General features: G+C 37.5%; 1 protein-coding gene across 2 annotated transcripts in view; it reads right to left on the bottom strand.

Annotated features, from left to right (window-relative positions):
- Positions 1 to 13,840, bottom strand: part of CDKL2 (cyclin dependent kinase like 2) — a 51,839-nt gene that overhangs the window by 26,607 nt on the left and 11,392 nt on the right. For both annotated transcript variants that reach the window (XM_040481101.1, XM_040481094.1), the window contains 4 exons: positions 5,954 to 6,148; positions 3,832 to 4,010; positions 1,781 to 1,893; positions 386 to 525 (listed from right to left, as the gene is read on the bottom strand). In XM_040481101.1, coding sequence (XP_040337035.1) covers positions 386 to 525; positions 1,781 to 1,893; positions 3,832 to 4,010; positions 5,954 to 6,148 — 627 coding nt within the window. The remainder of the gene's footprint in view (positions 1 to 385; positions 526 to 1,780; positions 1,894 to 3,831; positions 4,011 to 5,953; positions 6,149 to 13,840) is intronic.

The raw sequence follows: 13,840 nt of genomic DNA, 5'->3' as shown, positions 1-13,840 counted from the left end.
GGTCCCGAGTTTTGAGGCCCACGTTGGGGGTAGAGTTTACTTAAAAAAATAATAACAGGGGCGCGCCTGGGTGGCTCAGCCAGTTAAGCGGCCAACTTCGGCTCAGGTCATGATCTCACGGTCTGTGAGTTCGAGCCCCGCGTCGGGCTCTGTGCTGACAGCTCAGAGCCTGGAGCCTGTTTCAGATTCTGTGTCTCCCTCTCTCTGACCCTCCCCTGTTCATGCTCTGTCTCAAAAATAAATAAAACGTTAAAAATTTTTAAAAAATAACAAAATAAAATCAAGAGAGGAAATCGTTGACCTAAAAGATCAACTAGACAAGAAAAAGAGAAAACCATGTCTCCATAATATAAATTCACTGTAAGAAAGTAAAACATATGATTACCTTTGCTAAATCTATCACAACTTCAGAGAGCTTGGGATAGCGTCTTTCAAGAGGTTCTGTTTCCTTGATTTCAGGCAACCTTACTCCAGCAAACACAGGATTTTTATAAAACAGTTCCTGATGTCTTGGAATTAGATTACCTGGAAGTGAGAACAGCACACATCTCTGTCATTATACCTCATGATAGAAATAGCAAAGAGACAGGTGATGTGGCATGGACAAAAGAGTAGAACACAGCTTATGGACTTGGAGTTAGGGCTGTCTCAGCATGCAAAATCACCCAAAAACAGTGTTCTGATGGTGATGGTACCTGGCAGTCTTCAATAGTGGTTTTGATGTAAGTCAACTCAAGAAAATTAACATTCTTATCTCAACCTACTCATTTAGAAAATTCACAAGCCACTATATATAGAACTGAAGTCATGAGGGTGCATAGGAAAAGGATAGGTAAAGAACATTTTCTAATTTTTTAGATATAAGTACCAACACTTCATTTCTAACAACAAAGCATAAAGTGCTGACCAAAACAATGAAAATATTACAGTCATATGATCAGAATCTAGATAAATAAGTTCCACCCTTTAAGAATTTAGTTTGAAAATGAAAATAAATTGTTTTAATTATTAAAATTTAAATTTTAAAAAATTAAAATTTTTTTCAAAAATTTAAAAATCTACTGATTTTGTACCTGTGTTTAAAGTCTGATTTGAGCACTTTTATCTTTTTCTTCAACTTTAGTACCTAATCTAGTATAAACATGTGAAAATTCTGCTGTAAGAAACTACTGTATTGTTTATTGAATTTCTACCCTGGAAACTTAAAATCCAACAGTTACATGCCCCCCCAAGTATTTTCCCATTATTTCCATTTTCCAAGATCCATCTCCCAATATGAAGTCCGTATTTCAACAAATGTAAGACTTTGATATTCTAGCTTTAAAATTCTGTCCAAAACACTAACAACAAAAGTCATATCTGCAACAAGATTAAACTACCTAAGAAGTCTCGGTCTCTCAATTTGAAGATGAGGATAAGGGTAACAGCCGGATTCCACCAAACACTTGCTAACCCAGCCCCCCAGAAAAAACCATTTGCATCCTCTACATGTGATTTATTGAATGCATAAGTGCAGAGAAAATGTACAGCCTTTGCTCTTTTCTTTGTGGGGAGTGGGGCAGGAGGGTGGATGAGAGCATGAATAAGACCATTTGCCAGACAAACCAAAGCCAGCTGAGAATGAATTAATATAAATAAATAGATGAGATTTTCCTATTTGCTTCCTACCTCCACTTAAAATACATACCATCTTTAATATACTAACAAGTAGTAAAATCAATACAAACAAAAACATAGGAGAAAAACCTCTAAAATTTAAAATGCAGATGTATAATCTTACCTAAACACGTCATAATATGATATAGCTGATCAATATCAGAATCTCCAGGAAAAAGGGGTTCTCCCATGAGCATTTCAGTTACCAGACAGCCAATGGCCCATACATCAACAGCCCTGAAATAAAAGCAATGTGGTATAAAATCTGGCATCCTACTATGTTTATGTGACTGAATCTGTTCTGCATATTACTATTTGGTATTCTTGGTATTGAGAATATTAGTAGCAAGCGTTAAATTACTCATAAAAATACATTTCCCTATAAACTTCAAGTACTAATTCCCAATTTTACCTAAGTCAGATTTCCAGAAACCTCAATCACGTGACAAGAAGGAAAAGGCTTCTCAAAACCGTTATTATGTGTACTTTATTCTGGAAATAAGTTTTTTGGGCTTTCATTCAAAGCCTATTCATTCTTTGTTTGTACATTATTCTAACCAGGTTGATCAATCTATCCCACCATACACTGAAAACAGAACAGGAGAAGGTTGTTTGGGACACATACAGTAACAAGGGGAACTGGGAGCTAACGGGAAAAATAGAAACATTATCTTAAAAATCAGACCCAAGAACTTAAAGCAGAATATGCTGGTATCATTCACATAGGGACAACTACCTTGAAATTGTTTAAGGTCATAGCTGAATTATAAAATGGTATAAAGGGGTACCTGGGTGGCTCAGTTGATTAAGCATCCAATTTGGCTCAGGTCATGATCTCACAGTTCATGAGTTCGAGCCCCACTTTGGGCTCTGGGATGACAGCTCAGAGCCTGGAGCCTGCTTTGAAATCGGTGACTCCCCTCTTGTCCCTCCCCTGCTCGTGCTCTGTCTCTCAAAATATAAACATTAAAAAAATTTTCTAATAAAATAAAAATAAAATTATAGAAAACTTACAGTATAACAAAATGAGAACTCAGAGTAATCAAGAAAATATTAAATGATGTGTGCACTGAAAACACAGAAAGTGTAGAAAACATTTTTTAATATTTATTTATTTATTTTGAGAGAGAGAGTGTGTGTGTGCATGAACATGTGAGTGGGAGAGAGGAATGGGCAGAGAGAGAGGGAGAGAGAATCCCAAGCAGGCTCCACACTCTCACTATGGAGCTGGACACAGGCCTGGATCTGATGAACTGTGAAATCATGACCTGAGCTGAAATACAGTGGGGAGGCCTAACTGACGGTGCCACCCAGGCACCCCTAGAAAACATTTGAGAAAGATTTCTACCAAAAGCAGTGAGTTACCATCCCTTCTTCTTTGAAGAACTCATTTATGCAGATAATTTATATTTTAAAAACGTTCCACTCAATTATGTTTCTCCCCTCATCCTTGTCAACTCCACCTTGCCTCATTCCAAGTGTCAGACTTACCAATCAATGTTGTCTTTCTTTACAAGTAATAAATACATCTATTTCCAACCCACTGTAGAGAACAGACCACCCACACCAAAAAACCCACTTGCTCATCTTGATTTCTCTACCTTTAAAATAAGTATGCTCACCCCAATTTATTGCAAGCACACAAGCGCGCGCAAGCGCGCACGCGCGCGCGCGCGCACACACACACACACACACACACAAACACACACAAAACATTTAAAGGGGAAGCACCAAAAAGAACAAATCATAAAGTTCCCTAAATGTAAATTTAAGAAACACAACAGATGAACATAGGGGAAGGGAAGGAAAAATAACATAAAAACAGAGGGAGGCAAACTGTAAGAGACTCTTAAACACAGAGAACAAACTGAGGGGTGCTGGGTGGGGGATTGGGTAAATGGGTGATGGGCATTAAGGAGGGCACTTGTTGGCATGAGCACTGGATGTTACATGGGAGTGATGAATCACTAAATTCTATGCCTGAAATCATTATTACACTGTATGTTAACCAACTTGGATTTAATTTTTTAAATAAATAAAGTTCCCTTAAATGTAAAACTTACCTTTCAGTGTTAGAGTGATCTTTCATTATATTAGAAACATATTCCATTTTATCAAGAAAAAATGTGTTAAATATGCCCTCTCTGCCCTCCACCCCCTTTGCTGATGTCTTACTTGCCATACTTGACATCGCCGACCAATAGTTCTGGAGCTCTATACCATCGGGTGGCCACATAATCAGTATAAGCTTCCCCAGGGGCTGCCAATGTCCGCGCAAATCCAAAATCACATAACTTGACAACGCCAGATTGGGAGACTAATATATTCTCTGGCTTTATATCTCTGTGTATGATCTAAGACAAAAAGTGAAGTATGACATATATTGGCACATCAAGTTAAGTATATTATTTTTTGAGCACCTGACATGTGCAGGGTACTATTTTTGTCCCTATAACAAATACAGATGAAAGCATATAAAATTGTTCCTGGCTTTAAAGAAACTGGGACCTAGCTGAGCAAGAAAGAACATTTATGCTTGAAATTTCACTTAATCAAAGATATTGGATGAAATATGTATTACTAAATACCAAATAAATTGTTCTGTTAATGACTACTCTCAAGACTAAGAAAGTAAGACTATCATTGAAGACTAGACTGGTCACGGAAAAATTTTATGAAAGACAGGTCTCTAATACTATGTGTGACCTCGATAAATGTAGAAATGGAAGGACAATCCAAGTGAAGGTAACAAGAAGAGCAAAAAAGCAAAGACAAAAATAGATCAGGAAAACTCTGGGGAAGTGTTTTTCCTAGAGTAGAGGTTATATACTAGGGTGGAAGGCTGTCTCAACCTCCAGCCTGGGAAGTCTGAGTTGGTGTCAAGGCCATGGGAATCCACAGAAGTGACATAACCAATATGGTATTTATAGATGTTGGCCCATAAACAAACTAAATCAGAAGAAGGACTAAAGGCCAGGAGAAGAGCATTGGGACAACTACGAGAGGATAAGGGCCCAAACAAGGCTGGTATTCAGAGGAATAGAATGGAAAGAGGTACAAGTTAGAAATATCTTCAGTCAAGAATGAACAGAACTTAGGAAGTAATCTCAGATATTTTACTTAAACCTGGGAATCTAAAATAATGGTGGTTCCATCAAAAAAAGAAACGTCTAGAAAAAGTTTGTTTTGATGGAATAGTAAGTAGTTTAGTTTTAGCCATGTGGGCTTTTAAGTGGATTGTTGAGCACCCAAGTGGATTGCATTCATCAGGCAATCAGAAATGTAAAAAGAGTAAAATAAGGTCAGTTGTTAAGATTTCTAAAGGAGAGACTATGGAAGGAGAAAACAGGACAGTGGGAGAAATACTAAAAACTCTACAGCTAGGCAAAACAAATCATCAGGCTTATTCTCTAATACAAGTAAGCTTCATTTTGAAATTTTAAAAAATATATTTATTTTAAGCTCTTCCAGATGACCAGCATCAATCTGCCATTGCTGAGCATTTTGCAAGGCTACCAACTTCTGTTACATCCTAGACATCAACGGTGAGGTCACAGGGCCAGCCCCACTCTATTAGCATTTGTTACTTGTATAATCATACCAAAAAAAAGTCATTTAAAAATATTTTGTGAAACTGGTAGAATCAATGTGCTGAGTTATTCATTTTATAAATGTCATTTCACCTAGAGGTGCTTTTATATGATATTGAAAGGATATAAAATGATTGTGATAGACAATAGGGTAAGAGCAGGGATTTTCATACATCACAACTAGGCAAGAGAATGTGAACTTAAAATTTGTGCATTTCACTCAGCAAATGCTACCTTAAAAAAAACAAAAAAGCAAAAAATCACAGCAAACAAATTTTAAACTCTAGTTTAATATGCATAGCTGAAGTATTTAAAGTTGAAATGTACTGATGTCTGTAACTTACTTTCAAATGCATAAATAAATAAGACAGAGTAATGGGTAGATAAATGGATGACTAGATGAATAAATATGTCATAAAGCAAATACAGCAAAATGTTAACAAGTATAGAGTCCACATGGTGGTTATATGGGTATTCATGTACACTCTTTCAACTTTTCGGTATAGCCTAAAATTTTCATAATAAAATGTTGGAAGAAAGAATATATGTTATTATGAATCATGAAAATTAGCAATATCAAAGTAACACAGTTTATTTCAATTACTTTACTGGTCCAAACTTTAGGTCAGGCAAGTGTCTCATTAATTAAGTGATGGTATCTGGTGAGTTAATCATTGGCAAAATCATTATTTAACCTAAATACTTACATTGTGACTGTGACAAAATCCAATTCCATTAATAATCTGAAATAAATACTTCTGAACCAGTTGGTAGTCTAGACCATTTGGAAAGAGCTCCAAGTCATCAAGAATTGTATGGTCAACAAATTCAAAGACTAGGTACCATCGTTTTTTTTTCTTACACACTTCCAACAGATTGACCAGATTTTCATGCCTCAGTTGCTGTTGTAAAAAAAAAAAAAAAAAATGCAAAATCATTTTTCCAAGATCAAATTATGTAGCAATTAGTCACAATCTAAAGTCTTAGGATAAGAAAAACAAATAAAATTCATAAACAGTATAAATTGTTAAAAGTATGTTCTGGTTTTTAAATTATAGTCAAGGGGCGCCTGGGTGGCGCAGTCGGTTAAGCGTCCGACTTCAGCCAGGTCACGATCTCGCGGTCCGTGAGTTCGAGCCCGCGTCAGGCTCTGGGCTGATGGCTCGGAGCCTGGAGCCTGTTTCCGATTCTGTGTCTCCCTCTCTCTCTGCCCCTCCCCCGTTCATGCTCTGTCTCTCTCTGTCCCAAAAATAAATAAAAAACGTTGAAAAAAATTAAAAAAAAAATAAATTGTAGTCAAAAGACCATACTGCCCCATTCTCCTCTCAGATAATACAATAAAGCCAATGAGAAAGAAATGTAGCTCCACCTTTGATGGAACTAAGCAGGATCTAGACCCCTACCCACTACGAATGAGGTGGGACTGCCAAATCTAGTCAAGGTGAAACAGAAGTTTAGGAAGATACCAAGAGATCACCTGTGGCTAAAAAGCTGGTAGAGCCAAGTAATCCAAAAGTGGTGACATACCCTGAAAAAGGAAAAAACAAAAACAAAAAACTCCTTCTTTGCCATAATAGGAACAAGATTCATAGGCTGTCTGTGAAAGCAACCCTAGAACTGAATGGCACCGAGAAATACCAGGGAAGGGAGGCCTGAATAATTACACAGAAACTCATTCGCTGGAAGCAATCTCTTGGTGAGGCCAAATGGAAGGCAAAGCAACTCATTATGAACAAATCAGCAAATGCCAAGGATAACAGAAGTCAATCCCACAGATCAGGCTTGCATTGTAAGGAACATCATTGTGAATCATGGTAAATTCCTGCTAGCCTGAAACAAGAGCATAGCCTTTCCCCTAAATGAACCTTCTATAGATAGCTAGTCCAGGAAGGGCTCACTTTGTTACAAGATAAGAAACAATCAAAAAGAAACCAATCCAGGATCTATTCAAAGATGCTCTAAGAAAAGAGGAAGAAAGAAGGAAACAGATAAACATTCACCAGAAAATGTTGCCACCATTAAAGGGAAAGAAACCACTAGAATATAGCCCTAAAAACCCTCAAGGAAAGAGTGATCCAGGAACTTTACATCCAACAAAACTGTCGTTTAAGTAAAAGACAACGGTGAAAAATATTGAGAATGGTGAATTCATTAGTGTGGGACTAAGTCTTAATAAAAATGTGCACATCACAATCACAAAACAGAAGGTGAATATTTAAGTTTAACAAGGCACAAACAATATTTCTAACAAATTTAGAAGAAAGAAGAAAAGATGCAAACAAGAGTGTACGTATGTTGATTTCCTTGTCGATGGGTCAAAATTATATTTTTAACATGAAACTTTAAATTACAAGGCCTAATTATATTTACAGGTTTAATGGTAAACAATAAGATAAATAAGATGTCTTTGAAAATCAGATGAGTTGGGGCGCCTGGGTGGCTCAGTTGGTTAATTGTCTGACTCTTGATTTCAGCTCAGGTCACGATCTCAAGGGTCATAGGTTCAAGCCCTGTGTTGGACTCTGAGCTGAAGTGTAGAGCCTGCTTGGGATTCTCTCTCTCTCTCTCTCTCTCTCTCTCTCTCTCTCTCTCTCTCTCCTCTCTCTTGCTCTCTCCATGCCCCTCCCCAACTTGCTCGCTCTCTCTCTTTCTCAAAATAAATAAATAAACTTAGAAAATCAGATGAGAGAGTGGGAGAGAAAAGGAAATAGAAACATAATTACTTTACAAAGGATTAAGTATATTATATAATGCTATAGTTATAAAGGTAACAAATAGTAAAAAATAAAACCTTTCCAAATTATCAAAGGAAACACATTCAATATTTTAAAAATAATTTAGAAATTATATAGAAAAATATTTTTAAAGGTGTACTAAAACAGCATGATATTACAAATAATAATAACTAATACATACTGTTTACTATGTTCAAAACACTATTTTAAGCACAAAAACCCTATGAAACAGGTACCATTATTATTAGTCTGATTTACAGACAAGGAAACTAAAGCACACAGATTTTAAGTAACTCGTCCAAGGTCACACAGCAATAACTGCTAGACACAGGATTCAAAAGGAAGCATGAGTACCTACAAAACCCAGTCACTGTGGCCTGTCTTTTCCTGACAACATTTCATGTTTGCTTAGTTCCTCCTTCATGTCCAGAACGTCTGCTATGTAAGCACACCCAGACATGTAGCTGATTTGAATGAAAAATATTTAGATTTCTTATTCTTAACCACTAAGCCATACTGACTCTTAAGGGGGAAAAAAATGACAACTAAGATCACACTTACCTGTTACATCATAACTATAAATGGGCTAAACTCACCTATTAAAAGATTCCAGATTGAATCACAAAGAACTTTCCAAATATATCACTGGTTAAGTGAATTAAGGTAAATCCATACAAGGAAATAAATTGCAGCAATTTTTTTTTAAAGGGCAGTTTTATGTCTACCGATATGCGATAATCACTAAGATACATTAAGTGAAAAAAGCAAGATCAGGTCAGTGAGTAGAGTATGCTGCCATTTGACATGCACACACACTGCTCCATATACATCCATATTCTTGTATATGAATAAAGTGCTTCTGGTAGATACAGTTGTTTACAACTAAATCGCCGGCATACAAAGGTGGCAGGTAAAATCATTCAAATTTTACAATATATTCGGGGCACCTGGGTGGCTCAGTCAGTTAAGCAGCCGACTTCAGATCACAATCTCGTGGTCTGTGAGTTTGAGCCCCACGGCAGGTTCTGTGCTGGCAGCTCAAGAGCCTGGAACCTGCTTCTGATTCTGTGTCTCCCTCTCTCTGCCCCTCCCTTGCTTGCGCTCTCTTTCTCTTTCTCTCTCAAATGGTAAACATAAAAAAAAAATTTTATAGCATATTCATGTGTTAAAATAAAATATGCATCAGTGTGTTAAAAGATAAACTGAAGCACATTAACATTTATGTAAGAATTTTTGAGCAAAAATCAATTTGCACAGGGCATCATCAAACTGAAAGAGGTTAGGAGCATTCTCACAGAAGAAGCTAAGGGAAAGGCTTGTATAGAGTAGATGCAGAAGCAGAGTGAGGAAATTATTTGGTTGGTTATCTTGTAAGTGGTTGTTTTATTTAGGAAAGCCTACTTTGCTGTTTGTGAGTGGTTGTTTTTAAGTTACAGTATCTTAACTTTCAGGCATTTACAGAAATTGACTCTGGCTTAGGTTTCGTTCAGTTTGGTCTAGTGGGCGGCCAAGGCATTCCAGCCACCTCAGTCTAAGGGCTCTTTGTTTGCCCTTTAACAAGCAAAAGGTTTTTATTATAAGCATACACAAACACACACACACACACACACACACACACACACACACACACACAGACTTCTGGTAAAATTAAATCTAAAAAGGTATGGAGACTTCTGGTTTCTGGTTTCTGATTCTGTGTGTAAAGAGCTTGGAAGTTTCTACTTCATCCTAACAAGTAAAAAGCAGAATACACTATGGGCACCTGGGTGGTTCAGTCAGTAAAGCATCTGGCTTCAGCTCAGGTCATGATCTCACAGTTCGTGGGTTCGAGCCGCAAGTTGGGCTCTGTGCTGGCAGCTTAGATCTTGGAGACTGCTTGGGATTCTTTGTCTCCCTCTCTCTCTGCACCCCACCCCCACTCCTGCTCTCTCTCTCCAAAATAAATAAACATTTTTTAAAAAGCAGAATACACAAAAATCAACAACTCTTGTTAGATCCATAACAGAAGAGAGGATATAGGCAAGCCACTGCCCCCAAGATTGGAGAGATAGGCAGGAAAATATATGGAGTCCTTTTACTGGAGCAGATTTACAGGTGGAAATCTTTGCAGGAACCAGTGCCAAGGCAGGAAAACCTGAACTGTAATTGGCAAATTACTGGAGGCTCACTATGGACAAATCTGAAAGTTAAAAACCCCAGAGGAACCCAGTCACAGAGGGGCCCCCACCATATTGTAAGATTTATCTCCAGGAGCTCAGCCAGATTCCCAGAGTAAATTTTGGGGAAAAGTCTCCTTCTCCTTCCATAGGCAGAGGAGAAAGGAACCATTCTGAAATATGCCAGAGCTCTGTTCTTCTTTTTAAAAATTTTTTAAAATGTTTATTTATTTTTGAGAGAGAAAGAGAAAGAGAGAGAGAGAGAAAGAGAGAGAGAGAGAATGCAAGTGGGGGAGGGGCAGAGAGAGAGAGAGGGAGACACAGAATCTGAAGCAGGCTCCAGGTTCTGAGCTGTCACCACAGAGCCCAACGCAAGACTGGAATTCATGAATCCCAAGATCATGACCTGAGCCAAAGTCAGACACTTAACCAACTGAGACACCCAGGCACCCCAGAGCTCTGTGCTCCTTAACAAAGCCTGCCCTGGGGGTGCCTGTGTAGCTCAGTTGGTTAAGTATCTGACTCTTGGTTTTGGCTCAGGTCATGGTCTCATGGTTCATGAGTTTAAGCCCCTTGTCAGGCTCTGCACTGACAGTGCAGAGGCTGCTTGGGATTCTCTCTCTCTGCCCCTACCCAGTTCTCTGTCTTTCTCTAAACAAACAAACAAACAAACAAACATTTTTTAAATATTAAAAAAACAAGGCCTTCCCTCAGCAAAAACTGGTTAAGCAGAGTCTAAGCAGCTGTGGTATTTTCAGAGCCTAAATGGCCTGAGGAAGGGAATACTCAACTTCATACTACTCTAGCTATCCTGTCCCACCTAAGGAAGGGAGAAAAAACTGAGAAACACTTGCAAAGTTCACCATCCAGAAGTATAAGAACATTAAAAGACTGAGACCTATAGGCCCTTTTACAGGATTACAAAACTCTTCCCTTCCCCCCTCACCTCCACATTCCTAAAACCTATTTACAACAGTTCCTTTTACCCAGTATATCATTTCCAGCTATCAAGAAAATAGTACAAGACATACAAAAAGGCAAAAAAACAATGTGAAGAGACAGAACAAGCATTGAAGCCACACATGGCAGGGATGCAAGAATTTGAAGCAACTATGACTAATATGCTAAAGGTAAAGTAGACAGCATGCAGTAACAGATGGGCCATGGAAGCAGAGAGATGAAAATCCCAAGAAAGAACCTAAAAGAAATGCTGCAGATAAAAAACAGTAACAAAATGAAGAATGTCTTTGGTGGGTTTATTGGTAGACTAGACACAGCTGAGGAAAGAATCTCTGAGCTAGAAGATATGTCAACAGAATGGTCAAAAACCAAAAAGAAGAGAACAGAGACAAAAAAAAAAAAAAAAAAGAATATCCAAAGACTACAGGACAACTATAAAAGGTATAACATAGATGTAATGGGAATATGAGAAGGAGGAGAAGAAAAAAAGAAACAAAAGAAGTACTTGAAAAAATTATGATTGACAATGTCCTCAAAATTAATGTCAGATACTAAATCACAGATTCAGGAAGCTCAGAGAACACCAAGCAGGATAAATGCCATGGGAAAAAGACAAACAAACAAACAAAAAACCTACCCATAGGTCTATCATTTTCAAAACATAGAAAAACCAAAGATGAAGGAAAAAATCCTGAAAGAAGTCAGAGGACAAAAACATCTTATACAGAAACAAAATAAGAACTGCATCCAACTTCTCCTCAGAAACCATGCAAGCGGGCTCCTGGGTGGCTCAGTCAGTTAAGTGTCTGACTTCAGCTCAGGTCATGATCTCACGGTTCATGAGTTCAAGTCCCGAGTCGGGCTCTGTGCTGGCAGCACAGATCCTGCTTCAAAACCTTTGTCCCCATCCCTCTCTGCCCCTCCCCCACTCGTGCATGCTCTCTCAAAAATAAGCATTAAAAAAAAAACATGTAAGCAAGAAGAGTGGAGTGAAATATTTAATCTCAAGAGAAAAAAAAAAAACGCCAATCTAGATTTCTGTATCCTGCAAAATAATCCTTCAAACGTAAAGGAAAAACAGTTTCTCAAACAAACAGAAATTGGGGAAGTGTGTTGGCAGTGGACTTGCATTGCAATAAATGTTAAAAGAAATTATTTTTTAACATTTTTTAATTTTTATTTATTTTTGAGAAAGAGAGACAGAGCACGAGCAGGGAAGGGGCAGAGAAAGAGAGAGAAACATAGACTCCAAAGCAGGCTCCAGGTTCTGAGCTGTCAGCACAGAGTCCGACACAGGTTTTGAACTCACAAACCATGAGATCATGACCTGAGCCAAAGTCTGACACTTAAGTGACTGAGCCACCCATGTGCCCCTAAAATAAATTCTTTAGAGAAAAGGAAAATAATATAGGCCAGAAACTCTGATCTACATAAAGAAAAGAAGAGCACCAAAGAAAGAGTAAGTGAAGGTAAAATAAAAACTTTATTTCTCTTATTCTTAATTGATCTAACAGAAAACAGTTTGTTCACAATAATAATGCAAAAATGTATTTGATTATATAGACTTATGAATATCTTTTATATATATATGCTTATGTATGCTTATTTATAAGTGAGATGAATGGAAGCAATGATACAAGAGACAGGAGAAAGGAATTAGGATTACTTTATTATTATATGGTACTTATACACCTGTGAAGTGATATAGTGTTTTCTGAAAGTGGATTTGGATTATTTGTAAATGTATGTTGCAAATTGTAGGGTAATCACTAAAAAAAAAAAATTAAAAAGAAGTATAACTGGGGTGCCTGGAGGCTCAGTTGGTTAAGCATCAGACTCTTGATTTCAGCTCAGGTCATGATCTCAGTTTGTGAGATTGAGCACCACATCAGTCTCTGCACTGACAGCATGGAGCCTGCTTGAGATTTTCTCCCTCTCTCTCTCTCTCTCTCTCTCTCTCTCTCTCTCTCTCTGCCCCTCTCCTGCTCATGTGTGTTCTCTCTCTCTCTTTCTCTCTCAAAATCAATAAACAAACTTAAAATAAAAAGAAGTATAGCTGACAGGTTAAGAAAGGAGAGGAAAATGGAATCATATTAAATGCTCAATTACACCCACAAAAGGCAGAATAAAAGTGGAAGACAAAAATAGAAACAAAGAACAAGGGAAACAAGTTGAAAACAGTAACAAATATGGTAGATATTAACTCAGCTCTATCCTCACTTCTAAAGTCAATGATCCAAATGTATCAACTAAAAAATGGAGATTGTCAGAATGGCTCAAATTCACAACCCTGAGATCAAGTGTCACACCCTCTACTGACTGAGCCAACCAGGTGGCCCTCCATCCATTTACTTTTAATTAATATGTATTTTTATACTTAATGTGCATTTCTTGTAGATAATGTATAGTAAGGTTGTGTGTTTTGAGCCCCACGTTGGGTGTACAGATTACTTTTAAAAATCTTTTTTTAGAATTAATTAAAAAATAAAAGTAAGTAGATGGAAAAATATACCACACTGATCAAATGGAAGCATGAGTACCTATTATTAATTTCAGATAGACCAAACTATAAAGAAAAATTATCAAGGATAAAGGAGGGCTTTATATACTGAAAGGGGGGGTCAATCCTCCAAGGAAACATAACAGTTCTTAACTTGTATGTGCCTAACAACAGAGCTTCAAACTATAGGAGGTAAAAGTTGATAGAAGTTCAGGGAGAAATAAAAAAATCCACTATCATAAT

Source organism: Herpailurus yagouaroundi, unplaced genomic scaffold (assembly GCF_014898765.1).
Source record: "Herpailurus yagouaroundi ecotype Mexico unplaced genomic scaffold, PumYag 28, whole genome shotgun sequence".
NCBI classification, from domain to species: Eukaryota; Metazoa; Chordata; class Mammalia; order Carnivora; family Felidae; genus Herpailurus; species Herpailurus yagouaroundi.
The sequence above is the reverse complement of the archived record's forward strand: the minus strand, read 5'-3'. Positions and strand labels throughout refer to the sequence as shown.